The sequence below is a fragment of the Chelonia mydas genome, chromosome 12 (genome assembly GCF_015237465.2).
Source record: "Chelonia mydas isolate rCheMyd1 chromosome 12, rCheMyd1.pri.v2, whole genome shotgun sequence".
Classification (NCBI taxonomy): domain Eukaryota; kingdom Metazoa; phylum Chordata; order Testudines; family Cheloniidae; genus Chelonia; species Chelonia mydas.
In genome coordinates, this window is record NC_051252.2 from 38107301 (window position 1) to 38129585 (window position 22285).

General features: G+C 64.1%; 1 protein-coding gene across 6 annotated transcripts in view; it reads right to left on the minus strand.

The window, feature by feature from the left end:
* Positions 1-22285, minus strand: part of PIEZO1 (piezo type mechanosensitive ion channel component 1) — a 108326-nt gene that overhangs the window by 26709 nt on the left and 59332 nt on the right. For 5 of the 6 annotated variants that reach the window (XM_043526169.1, XM_043526171.1, XM_043526170.1 and 2 more), the window contains exons 4-16: positions 21541-21583; positions 20693-20858; positions 9118-9283; positions 8585-8798; positions 6881-7052; positions 6112-6213; positions 5501-5573; positions 4250-4350; positions 3531-3791; positions 3337-3448; positions 2550-2728; positions 1838-1986; positions 898-1077 (exon numbers count right to left, since the gene is read on the minus strand). In XM_043526169.1, the coding sequence (XP_043382104.1) occupies positions 898-1077; positions 1838-1986; positions 2550-2728; positions 3337-3448; positions 3531-3791; positions 4250-4350; positions 5501-5573; positions 6112-6213; positions 6881-7052; positions 8585-8798; positions 9118-9283; positions 20693-20858; positions 21541-21583 (1918 nt within the window). The remainder of the gene's footprint in view (positions 1-897; positions 1078-1837; positions 1987-2549; positions 2729-3336; positions 3449-3530; positions 3792-4249; positions 4351-5500; positions 5574-6111; positions 6214-6880; positions 7053-8584; positions 8799-9117; positions 9284-20692; positions 20859-21540; positions 21584-22285) is intronic. The other variant, XM_043526167.1, reaches the window with a different exon arrangement.

Genomic DNA, 22285 nt, shown 5'->3' on the forward strand with positions numbered 1-22285 from the left:
GCGTGCCCAGGGCTGGATCCCGAGGCCCAGCTGCAAGAGCAGCTCAGAACAGGGCTAGGCTCGGCTCCAGCGCCCACAGCTGGCCCCTCCCTCGTTCAGGGCAGCAAGGGAGGAGGTTGGGGAGGGACGGCCCAGCCCCACAGCGCAGCCAGCAGCAGGTGCTACCCAAACGTGCAGGAGCCCAACGCTGCTCCCTGCCCGGCTGGGAACCAGGCACCGCACACGCCCTTCCTGAACACGTGGGGCAAATGGACAGGGGAGAGGGCGTGGGGCTGCACAGGGGCAGGGGAGGTTCATCAGGGAAGGGGCTGCACTGCCCCTGCACAGGGAGATACCAGGACCCCACTGTCCTCGTGTCAGACCAAGGGGAATGAACGCCAGAGGCAGGGTCCCATGCCAGCCCACCCCCCACCCCAAGCTCATATCCAGGCCTGTCTGCAGAAGGGACCCCTGCTCCCAGCCCAGGGGTCCCAGAGGAGCACCAGGCTGGAGCAGACAGGATGCCCAGAACTGCGCCCTCTCCTCCCAGACACACCTCCTAGAGCCTGCCCCAGCCCCTTTCCCGGCTCCCTGTCCCCACAGACCCTGCTTGGCGTATTTGCCCACATGCCCCACTGCCGAGCCAAACCCAAGGGCCCAGACTGCGAGCCCTGGCTCATCACGCTGTACTGGGGCACCAGGCAGGCCAGAGAGGAGGCTTGATGGGACTCTGGGTCTACTCAGCAGTCAGGGCCCACAGATGCCTGGCTTAACCCCTCTTGGAAAATCACCCGGCCAGTGTCACCAGCCCTGGGTCTGCCCAGGCTGCTGCTCCCTCCAATTTGCAGCCACCCCCCAAGCCGTGTCCCCCCCGTGCTGCTCAGGGCACATCCAGCGCCAGGCGGGAAGGGAGCATACCTGGGGGCAGGCGGGCTCCGGGGCTCCGGGAGGGCCACGTGCTCCAGGTCGGTGATGCGCATGAAGGGGCGGTGGAAGTAGTGCAGCTGCAGAATGCAGGCCAGCAGGAAGAAGCCCGGGATGAGGATGCTGGAGAAGAGCTCGGAGACGCTGAACTGCTCCAGGCCCAGGTCACCCAGCCTGGATGGGAGGAGAGCAGCTGAGGGCCAGGGCGACGGAGCCCCCACCCCGACTCCTGCATCCAACCCCAAACGCTGCTCCCCAGCCGCAGCGAGCAGAGCTGGAGAGCTGCAGCCAGGGCACTGCCCCGGTCCCAGCCTGGTGGGAGAGCAGCTAGTCTAACTGGCCGGAGCCGCCTGTCCCCAGGGGAGCAGAATGGGCCTGAGCGCCCGGCGATGCAGGCTGTTACTGACACGGAGACGCCCCGGTCCCGTCCGGTCCCAGCACATGCTCCAGACAGCAGGCTGAGCGCTGGGACCCGGGAACGTCCTCCGTGGGAATCACCTGAGCGGCCACACAGTGAGCTGGAGTCTGTGCTAGGAGAGGAGGAGGGCTGGGAGACAGGACTCCTGGGTTCTGTCCCTGGCTCTGCCACAGATGGCCTTTGGGGAAGTCCTTGCTCCTCTCTGTACCTCAGTTTCCCTCTCCATAGACCAGGGGGAGGTAACAATCCCGCCATTCCTCTTGGGGGGGGGGGGGCCTACTGGGCTCTGGGGAAAGGGCCAGCTCAGCGCCGTGTGCTCCGGCCCCACTCCCAGGGAAGACCCTGCCCTGCCGAGGGGATGGGGCGACCCCGCCTGGGGGCTCTGACCCTGGGGCAGGGTTTGAGCACCTAGGAGTTGGAGCAGCCACTGAGCAAGGCTTGGCCTGGAGCGCTGTGCAGGCAGTGGCAGGGCTGGAGGGGGGGCGGCCGCTGGGCGGCCCCTGGGGCGTCACTCACTGCTGGTCGGTGAGGCCGGTCAGGTTGCGCCAGTACACGGGGAAGTCCTCGAATTGGAAGGTGTAGACGGCGATGAGCACCAGCATGGTGTAGGCCACCACCAGCCACCAGAAGCCCTTCAGCAGCTTCCTCCACAGGCTGTAGTAGACCTGCGGGGGCCGGAAGCCATGAGCTCCTGGGCCCCCGCCTCCCTCCCAGCCCAGACCCCAGCCGCACCCCCAGCTCCCAGCAGGGCTGCCCAGCTTCTCTGTCCTCAGGGTAGGGTGGGTGCTGCGCTCCCTCTCCTGAGTCCATGATCAGCTTGCACCATCACCCCGCCCAGCGCAGCCTTGTCACCCCCCTCGGAGCCTGGCTTGGACCCCCAACGGCTGTGCCAGTTAATTCAATACCCCTTGCTCTTCCCCACCTGATGGCTGCCACCCACAGAGTGGCCCAGTCACCCCATGGGGCCTTGGAGGTTTCTTTAAGCCTCGGCACGGAGGTCTGGCCGGGAAGCACCCCACCCAGCAGCCCGGTGCACCTGCCCACCCGACACAGGCGGGCTCCCCATCACAGCTGCAGACGGCGGCCGATCACAGGGCAGGTGCCCAGGCCGCCCTGGAATCAGACAGCAAGCGGCTGCCGAGGCTAGCGCCCCGTGCAGGGAACATGCCCAGCCTAGGTGCCTCGCAGGGCTTGCCAGCCAGCCTCTCCCGCCGGGCGCAGGCCTCACCTGGAAAAGGATGAGACAGAGGAGGAAGAGGAGCATGTAGACGATCTTATAGACCACCAGGCGCCCGGCGAAGCTGACCACGATGAACATCCCGGCGCAGACGTAGATCCAGTACTTGGCGTACAGATCCGTCAGCAGCTCGCCCAAGAACTTCAGCACGCTCCGTGGCTGGCCGGGCTCTGCAGGGCACAGCGGGTGAGAGCCGGGGACATGCCAGGCCTGAGCCAGGGAAGCGGCTCCGGGCGACCCAGCATGTACATTTCCCTGGTGGGCGGCAGGCTCCGGCCCCAGATACGCAGACATCACCCACAGGTGGCACCAGGCATGGTTCCTGGGATCAGAGCCCACTGGTGCCCGAGATGCCCTGCTCCATGCCCAGGCAGAGGGGGCCAGCTCCCCAACCCCCTCCCCTCCCCATGGCAAAGCAGCGAGCGTGCCCAGGCTGCTCCGAGCAACACCCGTGAGCCCTGCTACTGTGGGCAGGGGGGCACACAGCTGCCCAGGTCCCGCCACAGTTATATCCGGCCGGACGCAGACCAGCCCCTCATCATCCCGGCACACAGGTCTGCAGTGCCACAACGGCCCCGGCCAGGCACAGGCTCTGCCCGCTTCAGCCCAGGGCACGGTGGAGGGCGCAGCAGCGTCTCCCTGGCCAGCGCGCACTCCCTTCACCTCCCCCTCCGAAGGCTGCCGTGGGCTCCCTGTGGAGGTGGGGGAGGCCGAGGCCCCAGGCAGGACCCGGGGGTGTTTCGGGGTCACCCCGCAGGCTGTGGGGGAAGGGTCTCACCTGTGTCGGAGACGGTCACCTCCAGCAGCGGGGCAGGCGGGCGCTGGCGTTTCAGCAGCTTCTCCTTCACGAACTGCCGCAGCAGCAGCCAGAAGGGCAGGGTGTAGAGCAGCTGTGGGGAGCAGCGGGAGATCAGCCACGGGCAGAGGAACCAGCCGGCCCAAAGGCGGGGAGGGGAGCGGAGGGGGGGTTACCTTGGCGCCCAGGTCCAAGCAGGGGTATTTGGTCCTGACCAGCCCCAGCTGCTCCAGGCTCATGAAGCCGACGCGGGTGGGCAGCTCGGGCTCCAGGTCCATGCCCCAGACGTACTGCAGGCTGCAGAGCGCCAGCCCGTAGAGCAGGAGGAAGGGGGAGCAGAGCATGGCGAAGTGGTGCCGGCTGCGGACGATCCAGATGAGGCAGGCCCAGAGCAGCAGCACGAAGGTCAGCCAGCTGTGGTAGGTGATGCTCCACACCTGGCGGGGAGAGGAGACCCTGCCCTCAGGCCCTGCACCTGGCTGGTGCATCGCTCCCCACGTTCCATGTCAGCCCAGCCCCCACTGGGGCTCGGAGCCCCAGTACAGAGCGGGCCCCTACCCATGTCAGCCCAGCCCCCCCTGGGGTTCAGCGCTCCGGTCCGGAGCAGGTGCATCCCCCTGCCCATGTCAGCCCAGCCCCCACTGGGTTCAGCGCTCCGGTCCGGAGCAGGCGCACCCCCCTGCCCACGTCAGCCCAGCCCCCCCTGGGGTTCAGCGCTCCGGTCTGGAGCAGGCGCACCCCCCTGCCCACGTCAGCCCAGCCCCCCCTGGGGTTCAGCGCTCCGGTCCGGAGCAGGTGCATCCCCCTGCCCATGTCAGCCCAGCCCCCACTGGGTTCAGCGCTCCGGTCCGGCGCTCCCCCTGCCCAGCCGCTCGGAGCCCTGCCCCAGGCTCACCATCATGGCGATGAGGGCACAGACGTAGCTCTGCTTCATGATCACGTGGCCCAGCGCGTGCAGGGGCAGCCTTTGCCTGCGCCACTCCGGCTTCTTACTCACTGCCCAGAGAATCACAGGGACGGTTAGAGCAGCCCCAAAGCTGCCCAGATACCCCACCACCACCACCACCACCAGAGCACCCCACGACTCGTACCCATCACCTCCCAGAGAGGAGCCCATCCCACGGGGCATGAAGGCTCCAGCTCACCCCACAAGCACCTGACACTGCCCCAAAATCCCCCCACCAGCCCCTTCAGCCCCACCCGCCTCGAGGAGACGGAGCGAGGCTGAAAACTGGCCACGCACTTTGGGACCGATGTAGAACGAGAGCAGCACCGACAGGCTGGGGGCCGTGAGGATCCGACAGTGACGGGCACGGTACCTGAGGCCAGGCTGGAGGCTATGGGGGGATCAGACAGTGATGGGCGCGGTGCCCAAGGCCAGGTCAGAGGCTGTGGGGGGATCGGACAGCGACGGGCGCGGTGCCCAGGGTCAGTGCAGGGAGCTGTGGGGCCATGAGGGGATCAGACAGCGACAGGCGCGGTGCCCGGGGCCAGGTCGGGGGCTTTGGGGATCCAACAGTGATGGGGGCGGGGCCCGGGGCCAGGTCAGGGGCCTTGGGGACCAGACAGCGACAGGCACAGTGCCTGGGCCAGGTTAGGGGGCGGTGGGGCCTGGGGGATCACACAGGAACAGACCCCCCCATTCTGCACCCCAACATGGTGGGTATCTATGCGACTCCTGGAAGGTGCACGTCCCTGCAATGCTGAGCTCTGACCACGAGGAGTCACCTTTGCTTCACACCCAACTGAGCAGCCGGTTCAGCTCTGGTACTACTCAGCCAGCCCCCTGGCTGCTGGGGTCCCTTTAATATGAGCAGGGCTGGGGGACAGCCCATGCCCACCTCACTGCCCAGGGCAGAGGAGGGACGAGGGCTTGTGCCAGCCAAGCCCTAGAAACTCCCCTCTGGAGGCTGCCCCGCCCTGGGCGCAAGGAAAGGGGGTTCCTGGGGCAGGGGTTGCAGGCTTGGGGTGGGGACCAGCTAAGGGCTGAGGCGAGGGGGGCCGTGATGGAGCCCTACGCCCAGGAGAGCACCATGGCACCAGAGGCTGGCACAGCAGGGCAGTGCCCAGGGAGGGGCAGCCGCTGCAGTCACTGAGCTGAGACGCCCCCCAACGTGTCTCTCCTGGGCTGGTTACGGCCACTTACCTGGCCCAATCACGTGCACGGTGCAGTTTTCAGTGTCTGCAGCTGAGGCCTCGGTGCCCGGGGACAGCATCCGCTGGGGGACAGAGACAGAAGGGGGGTGAGCCCCTGGGCAGCCCCAGTCTGGAGAGCGTCAGGCCTGGGCATACGGGCTGCAAACGCTAGGCGGCTTCACAGCCACGGAGGGTGCGAGGGGCAGGTCTGTGTGCTCTCCTCCCCCCACAACCCCTCCTCCTGCCTCCCCCGCCATTATCTGTCCAGAGTGTTCTCTCTTTCTCTCACACACACAGACACACCCGTCCTGCGCCACAAGACCCCCGACCCAGTGTCCCTTGGCCCTTGACCCTTCTTGCTGCCCCCTGCAGCCCCCACCCCATGGACTCTCCAGCATGAGGGACAAGAGCATCCCCCCTTCCATGCCACCTCTCTCCGGCCCCACTAACCCACCGAGCCACCGAGCCCTCATCTGGCTGGTGCCCAACAGCCCCGTCCTCTGCCCTGAGGCGCCAGCTGTCACACTAACTCCAGAGGGAAAGCCGGGAGTCTCCAAAGGGCAAGCGCAGTACAGGGGCCCCATTCGCAAAAACCCAGGGGCTAGCGGCTCCCGTCCTAACCTCGGTTTCTTCGGCCAGGTGGCCTCCCCCACTGGGCCAGCTCTCCAGCTCCACCAGCTCATCCTGGGGGTCCGCTGCCACCGCTGATGCCTCCGCCATGTCCTTCGGGGTGGGGGGGAAAGAGCCAACCTCAGTGCCTCGCTCCCATGTGCACAGTGGGGCAGACGGTGATGGGCGCTGCAGCAGGGACCCGGGGGGTGGGGTGAGGGGGTCTCCCCAGAGCCAAGCAGAGAAGGACTGCGCCCTCCCTGCTCCGAGAGGGGAGCCTCTGGGACTTAGCTGCCTGGAACAGAACCGTCCCCTCCATGCTCTGGACGCCTCTGCACGTAAAGCCCCCAAATCCTACTGGCCACATGCCCCATTTCCCTCTCCAGGGCTCCCCAGCACTCGGGGAGTCGCACACTGGGCGAGAGCGAGCTCCGGGGAACTCACTGCAGGGCAGAGACCTGGCCTGGCAGGGATCCCTAGCTTTAATATGGGGTTCTGTGCTGCAGACCCATGGGGCACACACGTGGCAGGGCTGGAGGAGGACCATCTGCAGTGGGGCAGTCAACGGTTTGGGGCTCTGGCCCCACTCCCTGCTGTGTAGCATGGTGAAGAGTTCCACTTTCAGCCGCTAGCTTGATTGCTCTTTGCCCACATCCCCAGGTCAGCACCAGTGCCCTTTGGAGTGCCAGCTTCCCAGCTGCTCCTCTCCTGGCGCTGGGTGGGATACAAGGGGGCAGGATGGGCACAGCACTGTGCTGTACCCGGCCCCCGCGCCCCTCACCCGTTCCGAGGAGTCCAACCTCCTCAGCTTCAGCAGAGAGGCCACGGTGAAATACAGTAGCAGCAGGACACCGGGGTTCACGTAGACCGGCCAGGGGTGGCTGGTGTTGAGGAGGAGGGCGTTGGGGTTGGAGCAGTTCAGTGGCAGGATGAAGGCCTTCAAGCCGAATATGCTGCAGGGAGGAAGGAGGCGGCGTTACACCCCTGGGCATGGAAGCAGTGTCAAGGCCAGGGGGCAGAGCCAGCTGGGAGCTGGCAGGCCAGGCTGGGTACTGAGGTGCCGGCGGCTGATGGTCATTCGCAGGCTTGCACGGGGTGCCCCGGTGCTGAGCACGCCCCAGAGCCCCTCTTGCTGCCCGGGACGCCAGTGGGAAAAGCGACTGCGCTTTCTTCCACAACGGCACATTGTTTCCTTTGCTCAGTTTGCCGTTCGCTGCCCCCCTCCCCCGTCTGCCACTTCTCCCGGCTGCTCTGCAAACGGGACCACCTGAGCCTTTCCCATCCCCCCTCCTCTCACCAGGGCTCCAGCCAGCCTCGCGGGTCATCCCTCCATTTCGGCTCTGCCCTCGGGCCAGACAGAACCCACCTGCCGGGCCAGCGGCCCAGCGATCCACCCGACCGGGGAGCTCAGGATCAGTTCTCAGCCCAGCCCTCCCACCCCATCGTCCTCGGCTTTCCTCACTGCCGCCGTGCGCTGAGCAGAGGCCATAGTTACCGCTGAACCCAGCCGAGGACTGGTGACTGCACAGACGGCTGTGCTAACCAACCGAGCTTCACAGCCCCACTGAGGCACAGAGCAGGGCTGTGCCGTGCCCACACCGCACACAGCGAACCGGTGGCAGAGCTGGGACTAGGCCCTAGGACTTGCTGGATCCCGGTCTGATCGGCACATCCAGGGTCCCTTCACTGGCAGCTGGTTCCATCAGCTCCCCCTGGCATCCCCTCCAAACCAGCCCCTGGCTACGGGAGAGCTCCTCCTTGGCGACCCACAGGTCCCCCCTTCCTTCCCCGCTCCCTCGGGAGGGGCCTATTCAGGGGAACCTTCTGGTGCCGGAGGCAGGTTGCTAGGCAGAACGGAGGTGGGAATATCACCCGTGGGAGATGGGTCTTCCCCCCGCAAGTCAGGAAGGCGGCTGCACCCACCTGCGCTGAAGGATGAGGCCGTGATGCCCACTGTCACCGGAGTTGGAGGGGCAGGCCTGCCACAGGCGAGCAACGGGACGGGGCAGGCCAGACCGGCTGGAGGGGATGGAGGGGCGACGGGACCGGGGCAGGCCAGACCGGCTGGAGGGGCGACGGGACAGGAGCAGGCCAGACCGGCTGGAGGGGCGACGGGACAGGAGCAGGCCAGACCGGCTGGAGGGGCGACGGGACAGGAGCAGGCCAGCCCCGCTGCAGGGGATGGAGGGGTGACGGGACAGGGGCAGGCTAGACCGGCTGGAGGGGCGACGGGACAGGGGCAGGCCAGACAGGCTGGAGGGGATGGAGGGGTGACAGCACAGGGACGGGCCAGCCCCGCTGCAGGGGATGGATGGGTGACGGGACGGGGCAGGCCAGACCGGCTGGAGGGGCGACGGGACAGGGGCAGGCCAGACCGGCTGGAGGGGCGATGGGACAGGGGCGGGCCAGCCCAGCAGCAGGCGGGTGGGAGGGCTCCGGACAGGGGCGTCAGAACACAGGAGGGAGGCCAGGCCCGGGGCCTTACCGTGCCCAGATGCTGGCAGGGGGGAAGAGCCCCTGGATGAGCGGCGCCTGGTAGCTGTAGATGCAGAGCAGGTGGCCGCCGGCGAAGACGCCCACCATGACGCACAGCGTGTTGAAGCCCAGGTGGCTGATGGGGAAGTGGCAGGCCCACCAGGTGCAGATGCCCACGAAGAGCAGGTAATAGACACTGGAGAAGGCGGATGGCAGAGCGATCCCTGGGGAACGAGCCGACACCGGGGGCTGTTACTGGGGCTGCTGAGAGCTGCAGTAGCCGGGTCACAGCTGGGGTTCCCCCCAGGGCCCTGCTCTGAGGCCCATGGGGGCCCCTCACTTCAGCACTGGGGACAGAGGCCTCTGCAGTGAACAGGGGCAGTGCAGGCTGTGCTCCCCCCAGCACTTCCCGAACCCCCACCCCCTCTGCTGCAGCTAGGCTGAGAGCCCCAGACTCATCCCATGCCCAAGCCACGGATCCTGCAGTGACCCGGTGACCCTGGGCCAGGAGAAACTGGAGAGGACCCTCCCCCCAACACCTACCTGCCAGAGCCAGCAGCAGGATGGCCAGAAACTTCCCGACCGCCAGCAGGAGCCAGTGCACCCTCACCCGCAGTGTAGCAGCCAGCAGCCCCCTTCGCTTCGCAGAGCCCACCTCCTCTGCAGCACCTTGCCCAGCCGGCCTCTGCACGTCCTCCTCCTCCTCCTGTAAGGAACGAGAGCCAGGCTGTCACCGCGTCCCTCGGGCCCTGCAGTAAGAGCGGCCGCAGATATGGATTCCCTCGGTCGGTGCAGTTACTGCACACGTGGTAGGAAATCCAGGGATCCAGCCCTGCACGCTGGGGCGTCTCAAACACACACACACACACACTCTCTCTCTCCACGCACCCTGGCCCCACAAACCAGCACTCCTGAGGCTAGTGCGACGAAGCCCCGCAGGAGGCAGACAGAGCCAGGGGCCGAGAGGAGACAGTTCCCTTCTTCAGAGGGTGTGGCACATACCACGTGGTAAAGGCACCATTGACTAGTGGTTAGCACCGGGGGTGAGGGAGGAGCAGGACTCCGGAGTTCTATTCCTGGCTCCGTCACACTCACTGTATGACCGTGGGTAAGTCACTGCCCCTCGTTGTGCCTCAGTTTCCCCATCTTCCAGATGCCTTTGGTGCCCGTGACCTGCCTGGCTTACGCAAAGGGCTCCTTATCCCTACAGTACAAAGGCACTGAGCTAGTCGGAAGCCCAGGATGAGCTGAGCTCCGGCCAGGTGACGCAGAGCAGACAGAGCCATGGAATGCAGAGAAGGACGACACCGCCACGGAGCCTGCCGGGGAAAGGAGACCCTCGATCGGTCTCTGGGCAGGGCACCGGGGGCGAGGCGTCAGAGCAAGGGAGGGCAGGAACAGAGCCCACGCTCAGGGATTAGTCACGCTGGCTGTACAGAGCACCGGACAGACATGGACCCCCAGCAATGGACGGGTCGGGAGATGCAGGCAGCATGGTCAGGCTGCGGTTTCTGCCGACGCACTGAGAAGAATAAATGGGGACGGAGGCTCCTGTTCTAGACCAGCCTGTGGCGCTGGCCCGACGGGTGGGGGAGGTTCTATGGGTCTGGTTTACATGCCCAATGGCCTGGTCCTTTTACCAGCCCCACACGAGAGGGCTCTGCACCCCACACCATGGTCCTTTCAGCGACCAGTGGCTAGAGCACAGGAGTCAGGGGCTGGGCCTGGCTCTGACACTGACCCCGGGTGAGTCACACCCCGGCTCCATGCCTCAGTTTCCCATCAGTAAAACAGGGATAACCAGACCTGCTTTGCAGGGATTTTTTCGCTCAGCCAGCTGGTGTTTTGAGGGTCTCAGGTGGAAGGTACCAGCAAAGCCCTGGAGAGGACTGGACGTGGCACAGCAGGAGTTTGCTGCGGCTGCTGGGAAAGAGCGCCATCTCCTGCGGTCAGAGGCGGCAGGCTCCCCACCAGGGCTTCCGTGGGAGGATAGCTGGAGAAGCCACCGGTGTTACAGGGAGTCGCAGTGGAACCAGCTGCCCGTCCTGCTCAGTTCTCAAAGCACCTGCCATTTCCACAGCAAGGCGGGCGAGGGAAGAATAAATATGGAGCAACGAGGAATCTGCTGCCGGAGCAGCCCCACCGGGCCACGTACCAGGCGTGCCGGGAGCCGCTTGGCCACCTGCCTCTTCCTCCCTTCGCTGCACCCTTCAGCCCCGGGGAGGTTCACAGATTTCAGACAACAGCAGCCCAGCTGTAGCTACATATAAATGCCACGCATGATCTGTCTGGCGAGGGCACAAGGGGGCAGCCCTATGTACAGAGCTGCCACGCCGGAGCAGGGCAGGGCCCAGCCAGCCTGGTCTCCTGTCTCTAACAGCGAGCGCCCAAGACAATGCCATAGATTCAGAGGCAGGAGCTTCTCCAGACCTTTGGGAAGGGGAAAGGGATCTGGGATCCCCCTGGGCTCTGCTGCTCTCACAGGGCACTTTCCAGCCGTCCATCGCAGCATCCTCACCCGCACCCCACAGCAGGAGAAACTGAGTCCCAGCAATGAGAAGCGACTCCCCCACAGTGGTAGTGAATCAGTGGCAGAGCTGGGACGAGGACCCAGGAGTCCCGGCTCTCAGCTGTGTGTCCTGCCCACTGAGCGATGCTGCCTACCAGACGAGGAGCCTGGGCCGCAATGTCCAGATCCAGATCCAGGCTCTTCCAAGGTTCTGGTGGGTCGGGTTCAGCCCGTTGCTGACAGATTCAGACCCAGACTGTTTGGGCTGGGCGGCCAAAGGTGCCTCATCACCCCATGTACAGTGGTGTCCCCCCCCAGCCATAACCTGACCCTCCAGGTCAGAGAGTCACAACCTGGGAGTATTTCTGGGTTGGATCATGTTACACGGGGGTGGGAGGGTGAGGCAGGCTGGGGACCTGCCCCGTCCCATGGGGGTCGGTGGAGACCAGCACATTGCACCAGGAGCTTGGTCACTGCTCACTCACACGCTGCCCGATCCTCCAGCAATCCCTGCTCTTTGCAGCTCTGGAACAATGGCACCAGCCCTGCTGGTGTGGGAGCCAGCTGCCGCCGCTCTCCACCCCACAGCCCTGCACCTGGCCTTGTTTGTCTCATTAGCTGCTTGGAAAACACATTACAAAAAGCCTGTTTTTCTTGGCGCTGCAGCCTGGGTTCCCGGCACCAAGCAATTTTCCAGGCCGCCTTCCGCGCTGATCCATTCTCGCAGCAAAGGTATTTGCAGCTGACGGGGCTCCAGCCGCAGCCTGGCACCGTCCGGGCCTGGGCTCGGGGCGCCGGGTTCAGATCCAGTTCAGATTACTTCACGCACACAAACAGACCGCAACTAAACGGCATGAGGGCTGGCTGGAACCCTCCCCTGGAGCCGGCCGTCCACTCAGCCTTTTCCACCCTCACCTCTGCACTCGCTGCCGGCCCCTGCTACGGGGGATCTGCAGCGAGAGGGGGCCCGGGCCCAGGGCCAGGGAGCGCTTCAATCCTAACTGGAGGGGGATGGGCAGCCGAGGAGAACTGGGCAGCTCCCTCCTGCACAGCTGGATGTATCGATAGGGGAGCCAGGCCTTTGCAGCTGTGGGATTTGGAGGTGGAACCCCACTGAATTATGGGACTGAGGCCCTCGCCAGGTATTTCCATTTCTGCCAGGAGAGCTATGCCAAGGCAGACCTTGGCTCTGCTCTGGGCACCGTCCATCAGCACCAGGGCGTCTCGCCCACCAGGCTGCCAGGCCCAGGGCTGATGGGTCACAAGCACCAGTCACAAAACAGACCCCGGGACACGTGGAGCTAAAATTCACAGCAATGGTAGAAAGCGAGGGCCCTTGGGGCACCATGCCCAGAGAGCAGGCCGGGGTACAGCGGGTTGCAGCCACACACTGGGCCCAATCAAAGGCATGAAGGAGCCATGTTCTGGGGTCACCCCAGGCGAGTCCCCTCCTTCGCTGTCTGAGCCTGGGACCCTTGCCCCTAAAGTGCCACTGCCGGAAGGGTGGGCAGGGAATCATCCCCATGCATCCTGTGGTCTCCAGTGCCCAGTTAAGTGCCCTGCGCGTGGCCCCAGCCCGGGTCGGCTTGCCAAGAGCGCTGGCCGGAGGAAGCTGCTGCACCAAGTGCCACGGCTGGAGAGAAAATCCCTCCCCTTCCCCCCACAGCTGCCAGCCTCCATCAGCTCTGCGGGGCCAGCTCTGCCAGGCGCCCTGCTGGGCGCTCCCCGTGGCTGGCCCAGGCAGCCCCATCCCCGAGGCCGGGCTGGGACAAACAGCCAGTGTTAGGAACCAAGAGAGATCAGATGCTGCAGCTTGCCGGGGGACGCGGACACTTCCCACCTGCCTCCCCGTGGGGGGCTGGGGCAGCTGAGACTTCCAGCCTCCAGCCTCCGTGGCCCCTGGCTCACCCTGGTCCGACCTGAGCACTCTGCAAACCCCCTCCCGCGCACCCAAGAGCTAACGATGGCATTTCCCCCTAGCTGAGCCAAGGGGCTCCTGGCAGCAGCGGCTGGCGCAACCCAGGGGCCGGCGCAGCTGTGCCAGCCACCTCACTGGGCAACGTTCTCACGGGCCAGTGCCAATGGGAACCAAAAGGCCTGGCCGGCCCTGAGTTAGGCTGGGGTCTGTCTCCTGTGGACCGGGGGCACAGAGGGTGGGGAGAAGCCCCCTGGTTTCTCCACTGCTATCGCGCCAGAAGCAATCAGAACGGTCTATCCCCAAGCAGCTGGCTTTGGACAGGCCCATGCCAGAGCTGTCTGAGGAACTGGGGAAAGCAGCCGGGTCATAGCAGCTGAGGAATCTCAAGTTGCTTTACAATCCTTCCGGCATGAAGCCTCGTGCCAGCTCTGGAAGGAGGGCACCAGGGGCACTGCCCCCATCTCAGAGACGTGGCACCGCACAGCAAGTCAGGACACAGCCAGAACCCAAACCCGGACCCTCTGCTCTAACCACTAGGCCCTGCTCCCATCCAGCCACACAGCCAGCACAGGACTAGAAACAATAATCCACTCGCACCCCCCTAAAGGCCACGCCACACAGGGTGCTGGTGACCAGGTCCCCATCATGGGACGCAAGCTCAGCTCTCTGCCAGTGAGTCTCTTCAGCCCAGGCACCAAGCAGGGACCAGGGAGCTCTACAGCGCTCAGCTCTGGGCGCTGGAGCTGGAACGAGTTTGCTGGGTCTCTACCTGGCCCCTGTCTGGACCCATCCGCCAGTTGGGTAGGACTGGCAGCCTTCAGCCATGAAAGGGCTGGACTAGGCCCAAGGCACACTGGCAGAGCTCTGAGGATGAGCCACGAACCACTCCTGGGTGCAGCAATCAGCCCCCTCTCTGGCCAGCAGGCGCACGAGAACACCCCGACACACATCCCCCTCGCAACCCGGGGCGATGCCGTGTCTGACGCTGGCGCCGTAGAGCTCTGAGGCGGGCAGGGCAGGGCAGGGCGTTGGGCTGGGAGGAGCTGAAGAGTTAACGTTCCCAGCAGGAGCGGGAGAGGGCCAGGTTCCGCGCCCCCGATCCCAGCCCAGGTGCGGCTGGGCCTGAGGCTGGCCAAAGCCCACATCCCCCGCGGTGCTGCCCCAGCTCCGCCTTTGCTTTCTGCCCCTACACGCACCCCAAGACCCCCGACAGCTTGTTGTGGCAGCAGGGGGACATCTCCACTGAACACGGCATCCGGCAGCGCCCACTACCACAAAGGTCCCCAAACAAGCCAGACCCTCAGTGCAGCGGACAAGCATCTCCAAACCGCAGAGGGAAATTTCCTTCCTACTTGGCTCCCTGCTCTGGCCGCTCGGCCTCCTGCCAACGTGGCCCTCTCTTCCCATGCCTGCCCTCCAGCCAAGTGAGCCCAGGTACCAGCTGGGGCAGAACACGGGGGGATCTGGGCAGCGTCTGATCCAGAAGAGGCAGGAGGCCCTGCTCCCCAGGTCCGCGGCCCGGGGCTGCTTAGGCGAGCTCTCATTAAGGAATGTGAATCTTGAGGAATGTTCACAGGGGCCAGGGGCCGCGCCAATCCCAAATGCAACACAGGCACCGGTTCAGACAATTCCTGGGATGGTCCAGGCAGCTCCTGGAACCGCAGGCACCGCTAATGAGGAAAACATTGTCCGTCTTGGCAGGACGAGCGCTCCCAACCCAAGGCCCCTTCCTCTGAGGAACCAGGGGCAAGTCAGATGGAGAAGAGGAGGGTCAGGAGATGGTTGCTGACTGGTAGTCACCAGAGGCCTTTCCCACCCCATAGTCACTTGCTGCCCTGATGGCCTCAGTCCTGTGTCCCTGTCACAAAACAAACCCCACACTGGGTGCCACTTTGCTGTTGGGCTCAGCGGAGAAGCTCTTTCCATTGGGGGTGCCCCTTCCAGGGCAGGGGCACGGATCAGAGCTGGGGAAATGCAGTGCCACTACCTGCACTAGCAGTTCTAGCCTGCAGGCTCTGGAGCTGCCGGTCCAGCACCTTGCACCAGCACTACGCAGAAGAGAAGAGAATTCTCTATGCCATATACAATTCACCCGGGGAACTCACTGCTGCAAGGTATTAGTGAGGCGAACAACAAGGGTTCCAGATGTCCATGGACTGCAGCATTAGAAGTCCTAGTTGCTAGGATATAGTTACTCAGGCAACTGATCCTCAGGCTTCAGGCCACAACCTGATCACCAGCTGAGGCAGTGAAGCATCCCCTCCCAGGGTGTAGCCTTAGCCAGGTGCACTGTGGGCTTTTCCCACCTTCCTCTGAAGCACGCAGCACTGGCCTCTCCTGCAGCTAGACGGACCAATGCTCATTTCCGCAGCTGCAATTCCTAGGCTCCCCCTTCAGGCTTCGAGTGACTGGTTGCTTCTAGAACGCCAACTCCTCAAACACAGCGGTGACCTACTGGCCTCATCAGCTGGAGTGCCAGCGGCCTGCCCCCACAGGCACCTCTGGGTGCCCTGGCTGGGGATGGACCTGCCGGGCTGGTTTGTTCAGGGGGAGGATTCGTTCCACTGGTCACCATTCAGCGAGGGTCTGAAGGGATGGGACAGGAGGGGCTTTCTGTGCTGGGAGTGGAGAGCGCTGCAGGACAGCACACCAGGGAGAAGGCTGCATGTGCCACCCCGCTGCCCCCAGACACCCCTTGCTGTGAGCCCCGGAGCCCGGGCTGCAGACCCAGCTGCGCCTGGCCCCGAGGGCAGCTCGCCAGGAGCACCGCTCCAGTGATGAAGCCCAGGGGCTGCAGCAGGGGCCGGATGGGGAGGCCGCGGGACGGGGGAGGCTCCAGGAGCTGCAGGCGGCGACACTCGGCCACCAGCCCATCTGGCCCCGGCCCCAGCTGCAGCCTGGCCTCTGGCGAGCCCCACATAATATCGGCTCTGTTACTCGGGCTGTTTCCTAGGGTCCCCATGGTAACCGAGGAGCAAACACGGTCCCTCCTCCGCTCGCTGGGTGACTCACCTTGAGTTTTACAAGGCGCCCGGAACAAGGGATGGGGGTGGGGGGCAGAGGAGCAGGAGCTCCCTCCAGATGGGCGTGGGGGGAACGCTGCCTGCATCACAAACACACCCCCCCGCGCCAAGCAGCACCATGCATCATCCCTCCCCCATCGCCAGGCAGCACCAGCCCCACGCACCCGGATTCCAAACCCCAGCCTCTGGGCAACTCAGGCTCAGCTCTGCCAATCCAGCTCCTTACCCCCGGCCCAGCGTGTGGGGTCCTGGGCAGGACTCATTCTCCTCTGGCTGGAAAGGCGGATGCACACGGCTGTCACAAAGGGTGTGCTAGACTCTACGCTGCACTGGGGCAGGGCCTCCTCCCCCCGTCTCAGGGCACCAGAGGTGTCCCGCTGCCGGCAAGGCCAGGCCTGGTGATTTTGCTCATGGGCCATTTTCTTGGTGATTTTCCCAACAAACAGCCCTGAGTTTGAGGATGGGGGGTTCCAATGGGGAGCCTGGCGGGTCAGATGTTTGGTGTTTGGCCTCCAAAGGGTCCAACATCCAAACCGTTCCTAAATCAGTGGGGGCTAGAGAAGCCCTGGAGCAGCTCTCTCCTCTTCACCCGCCACGGACGTCCTGCCTGCTCCGTGCCTCGATCCTCACGCTGGCTCCATGCTTGGATCCCCCCGGCGGGATGAAAGGCTCCATGCGTCCACCTCCTTCCAAAGCCCCTGGGGTGGGAGCCGGGAAGCCGGTGACTTGCAAAGGAACGGAGACGCCAAGGTGTTACGGCCGTCAGAGAGTCCCGCCCTCCTGAAGCAGAAACGGGGGGGCTCTGGCCCTGCATGTTGGCCAGACTCGTGCTGTGGTAATTCTACTCTGCCGCCCAGAAAGCCCCACACGTGCTCAGCGGGACACAGCACTCCCTGCACATCCTGTCCTCAGCTGCTGCTCGACGTCTCCATTCCAGCTCGGAAGTGGCTGCATTTCACCAGTGGGAGAAGGGATTTCTCTCTCACAGGGGCCGTGCGAAGATCTGTGAAGTGCTTTGAGATCCTCCGCAAACGGTGCTACCAGAGGGCTACGCATCTGGGCTCGTAGCTGCAGCAGCCAGATCTCGGGCTGCGTGTCAGCTGACAGGCTGGACAGAACTCTGCGGGGTCCGGATACTGGAGGATGTGCAGACGCAGGAGGCCAAAGCGGCCGTGTGGTTTTGGAGTAGAACCGAACCCAGCGTGCCCTGGCAGCGCTAAGTCTCCGGTTATCTGGGCAGACTCCCTGAAACTTCCTCTGTGGAGCAGAGGGAGCGTGGGGTGAGGGCTGGGAGGAAACCGCTTGGCTGGCTCTCCCCACTGCGGAGATCACGTGTCGCTCGAGGCCAGCGGTTTATCGGCACTGCCGTCGTGCCAGGGCTTGGATCTGCCTGGGGGTGGACATGGGCAGTTTGGGCCGTGTGAACGCAGCACTGAGCCAGGCGCGCTGGGCTGGCTCCATCGGCAGAGGGGCCCAGCAGCTCCTGAAACAAGGTTTCCGAGATGCCGGGAGTCTGGAGCTGGCGACAGCCTTGCCTTGCAGCTCGGGGCTGGGTGCTAACTCAGGGACTGGGGGCTGGCGGCAGGGCCCAGCGGGGAGGGCTGGCCTCCCTCTCTAAGACCAGTAGGGGTTGGATCAGATCAGCAGTGCAGGAGGCTACGACGCCTGACTTCGCATGCTCTCTCCCCAGCAGCCTCCCAGGCTCCACGCAGACTCACTCCTGCAGCCGGTGGCTGTTACATGGGAGCTGTCTGACCAGCTAACAAAGGCTCCAGCCGGGGCTATTGCAGGGAAGCACCAGTCCGGGATGGGACCGACTGGCCTCATCCTTCCATTTGCCCCCCACTGTTCCGGGAACACAACGGGCCAGGTTCTCTGCCATCACACCAGGGCACCCTGTGTCCGTGGCAGAAGCAGCTGGCTGCTATCAATCCATGACCCAGGCTCACGGGACACAGGCCAGGGAGGACCAGGATGGGTGGGGGGCCTGGCCTTGTGCTCCACACTCTCTGTGGGGTTCTCCTCCACCTGCCTTGGGGACCCTCATACCCAGAGCCATGCTGAGGGGGCTTGGGTGAGTCAGGCTTGGAGCAGCTTGTGGACAATTGTGCCAGGATCAGCCTCGGGTGCTGGTCTCCTCCCTCAGGAGAGTCTTTGTGGTGCCTTGAAAGGGCAAGTCAGCTGGGGCCCTTGATGTGGTTTGCCGCAAAAGGCCGCCGGTGAATGGGCCAAGAGCCCGCCCGTTCCCATGCACAGACAGGCCCTAGGGTGACTTGCAGGCAGGACAAAGGACGGCTGCACTGAGCCGGGAGTGCAGGTGATGGGAGGAACCGAGCCCCACCCATGTTTGGGGGTCCCTCGCCCTGCAGTTGCAGGGCGTCAGTCGTGGGGAAAGGGCCCAGGTGACCCCGGTCAGTCAGGCCAAGGGAATCAGAACCCTCTGCCCTTCTCTAGAGCTGTCCATCTGCCTGAGGCACTTTACAAACCAATGGGAAAATTGAGGCACAGGGCAGGGGAGGGCCTGGCTCAAGGTGGCAGTACAGCAATGCCAGAGCTGGGAATGGAAGAGCTCCTCAGTTTCTAGTCCTCTGCTTTAACCCCAGCTCATGTCCCATTCCCAGAAATATGCCCCAGGGTGGCGGGGGGGGGGGGGAGGATTCTCTCCCAAATCCACTGGGAACAAGGGGTGCCCGAGCCTCCTCTTCCAGAGAGGGAAACTGAGGCACAGGAATGGACCACAACTTGCCCTAGGTCAGATGACAGAGGCAGCGGTGGAGCTAGAAACAGCACCCTGCTCTCTGGACCCACAGCCCCAGGCCCTGTTCACTGGACAGGGCTGCCTCCCTTCTGGCAACCCAGCGGGCTGGTCATGCTCTTCCCCAGGCCTTTCATTAGCACACGGCCAGGCCACGGCATCCAATAGCACCGGCGGTTAGCGACCAGCACACCTGCCCTAGCCACCAGGGGGGACCCCGAGGGGAAGGGGTCAATGGGTCAGTGCAGGCAGACAACCCCGGCTCTTGGCAGAGATCCAGTGCAGGCTGGCGAGTACAAGATGTGTCCCCCGTTAGGAGGCTGCACTTTGCCCCGTCCCAGGGATGGGTCCCTCCCAGGCCCCAGCGCTGAAGAGCCCTTCATTCGGACATCCGGTGCAAGCTGGAACAGTCCAATCTTTCGCTGTCAGCCCTTGAGCACCTGCAAGCTCTGGGGGCTGAGGCAGGGCGAGGCCCAGTGTGAAGCTGAAGGATCTGCCCCGTAAATTAGGCAGCAGTGCCAGATTCCACAGCCGGGAATGCGGTTCCCAGGGGGGCAGGTTCGCTGGTCCTGGCTAATCCCATTAGCACATCTGTTCCATAAGTGGTCTCTGGGGCTTCCTTGGCCAGGCCAAGCTTCCCAGACTCCCAGCTGGCTCCAGCGGCAGCAATTTGAAAAGCTAAATAATGCTCAGGAGGGAGCTCAGCTTGGCCAGCTCCTGTGCTAAGCGGCGGGCTGGCTGCAGACAGGTTGGGACACTTCTGTGCTGCAGATTAACCTGGGACCAGACAGACCTAGCCCCTTGAACTCCTCCTCGGGGCCTCTTTCCCAGGAGCTCAGTGTCAGGTAATGGGATTCCCCCTGTACGAGGGCCAGGACGGTACAATAAGTACATCATTTTCCAGCTCTCCAACACCTCCCATCCCAAGGGATCTCCAGCTTATTGCACACGCCAGGCCCTCTGAGCTCATGTACGCAGCCACGGCAGAAGCAAGCCTCACGTATGCACAAGGATCACTTTCCTCCTACACTGAAAAGGGAGGTCACCCCGTCGCTGAGGGGTGTGAAAAATCCACCCCCCCCCGGCAGCGTCGTTCAGCTGACCTAACCCCCGGTGTACGCAGTGCTAGGTCGAGGGAAGAAACCTTCTGTCCACCTGGCTACCGCCTCTTGGGGAGGGGGATCCCCGCACCGCTGCAGCTGTGCTGTTTCCGCGTTTCAAGTGTAGACAAGCCCTAGTGCCAGGCAGCCACCTCTGGTGCCCCTGTTTAACAGGGCAGAACTGCTCCGGACAGGAAGGACAATCCTGTATCCAAGGAATCCAGCCTGTTATCTTGGCTGGGGCTCTGGAAAGAGCAGGGCCGTGGCTGGCAAGGAAAGGAAACACACACCAGCTGGGGACCCAATGCTCATTATCCTGAGGCAGGTCTGGCCTGGCCTGGCCTGTGCTGGAAGTCCTTCCCGCACCGAACGGATTGAAGCTGCAGACACAAGTCAAGGCCATGGCTGGAGCCCGGAAGATCCCCGTGGCCGTGGAATGGTTCTGTTGAGGTCCAGATTCTAATGGGGGTGGGGGGTCATTCCTGAGTCCACGCCCTGCACAGGACAGCTCCCCAAAGTGTGTGTGGAGGGCTGTGTGTGTGTGTGTTTGGTCTAGAAGAAACCCCATCGCCTGAGACACTGAGAGCCAGTCTGGACAAGGCCCTGGGGAAGAATCCTGCCCACGGGAGGGTCTAACAGAAACCCGGGGTGGAAAAGCCTGACAGCTCTAACCCACAGCTAGAGCAGTTCACCAGCTTCCTCCTGCCGCTGGGCACGGGCCATCCCAGCAGGGACCGCACCCGGGCCTGGCGCCCGTCCGTCAGAGACCAGCCATCTCAGCTGGTGGAGAACCCGGTGCCAGAGGCAGCGTCTCACCTGTTCGAGGGGCTCGAGCGACTCCAGCCTCTGGACACGCACCGCTGCACTGCCCTTGGGCACGAGGCGGTGGCCCAGGCCGAGGCAGGTGGCAGAGACCAGCAGGATCCCCAGGTCGGGAGCCACCAGGCGCACAGAGTTGGGGATGTCGTTTAGGTCCAGCCTGCGAGGGAACGAGGCGGAGGTCGGGGGGAGGGAGAGGTAAACACTCGCCTGCCGACAGGCCAGCCCCTCGCGCTGTGTGAGACCCAGGGGCAGAGGCCAGTGGGAGTGGCTGGGGGGGACCCACGTGGCTCAGCCACGGTTGTGGGAACAGACCATCAGGGAGCAATGCGCCCTGCCACGCGCTCCTGCTGGCCACCCCACAGCTCCCTCTGGCCCTGCCTTGGGCGAGCGAGTCCCTCCACCAGGCTGGGCGGGAAGCTGGCAAACCCAGCTGGGACAAGGAGACTGCTTTAACCGGAGCATACGCCGGCTCTGCCTTCGCCCTCTGCCAGCACGGCAGCAAATGCCTTGAGTCGCTGCGGCAGCATGCTGGGGCACACAGGCGGGCTCTGGCCCTGGCCTGTCCCACCACACGGTGCTGCCGAGGAAGGCGTAAGGCCCAATTGTGAGACACTCCCCCGGGGTGGGGACCTGCCTTCTGAGCCTCCCCCCAGTGATCAGTTCATGGGCTGGAGCACAGCCCCCGATGGCCCCCGTGACCACCCAGCCAACGCCCAATCACAGAAGGCGCTTGGCTCCCTATGTGGGGCCCGCCCCAGAGGAGCGTGCCTGGGGCCGCGTGCGAGAAAGCCATCACCGCCCAAGCTCCACGCGGCACAATGCAGAGATCTGCCCCTTACCTGGTGACCCCAATGTGACGGGCGAGCGTCTCCCACGTGCTGCCTGTAGGGAAGCAAACAAAGAGGGAGTTAGCCTGGCAAACCCCCTGGGAACGGACACAGACGCCAAGACATTGCTGAGCCCAGCAGCAGATGGACAGTGTCTCAGCAGGGGAGCTGAGGGCCAGCACAGGGCCAGCAGCGCCTGATACCACAGCAGGTGGCCGCCTGCAGTAACTCACCAGCTTGACCCTCGCGAGCCAAATGGCTCAAAACTAGAATGTTTCACCTAAAGGAACAGTGTGACTAGTGCAGGCCTAGATCACCAGACCCGTGTGTGCAAAACGGCACGCACGAATCTGTGCAAAGTTACTGCAAGGGCACGTGGGAGGGAACAGTCAGACGGCTATTTCTGCCCCCGGCTGTTTGCACACCCAATTAAGGTCCTAGCGAATGCTGTACATTCTGCTTTGCCCATAGAAATGCCAGGCTCAGCCCTCTAGATCTCACATTTATACAGCATCTTCCAAAGAGCTGAAAGCTCTTTCCAGACTAGCCATGCAGGGATCGCTTTGCCCACCGCTGAAATGCGACCACCTCCAAGGTGGAACAGGCCGGCTGTCTAACAGCCTCACAGTATCCGTTGAGGGGAGGTGTCACAGAGTCCCCGGGCGATGCTCTGGAACTGCTCCCTACGAAGCCAGGCAGGACTCTGGAGGAGTCTCCTCTCTGGGACTGTCTGCAGGACACACAGCTCACATGCTTC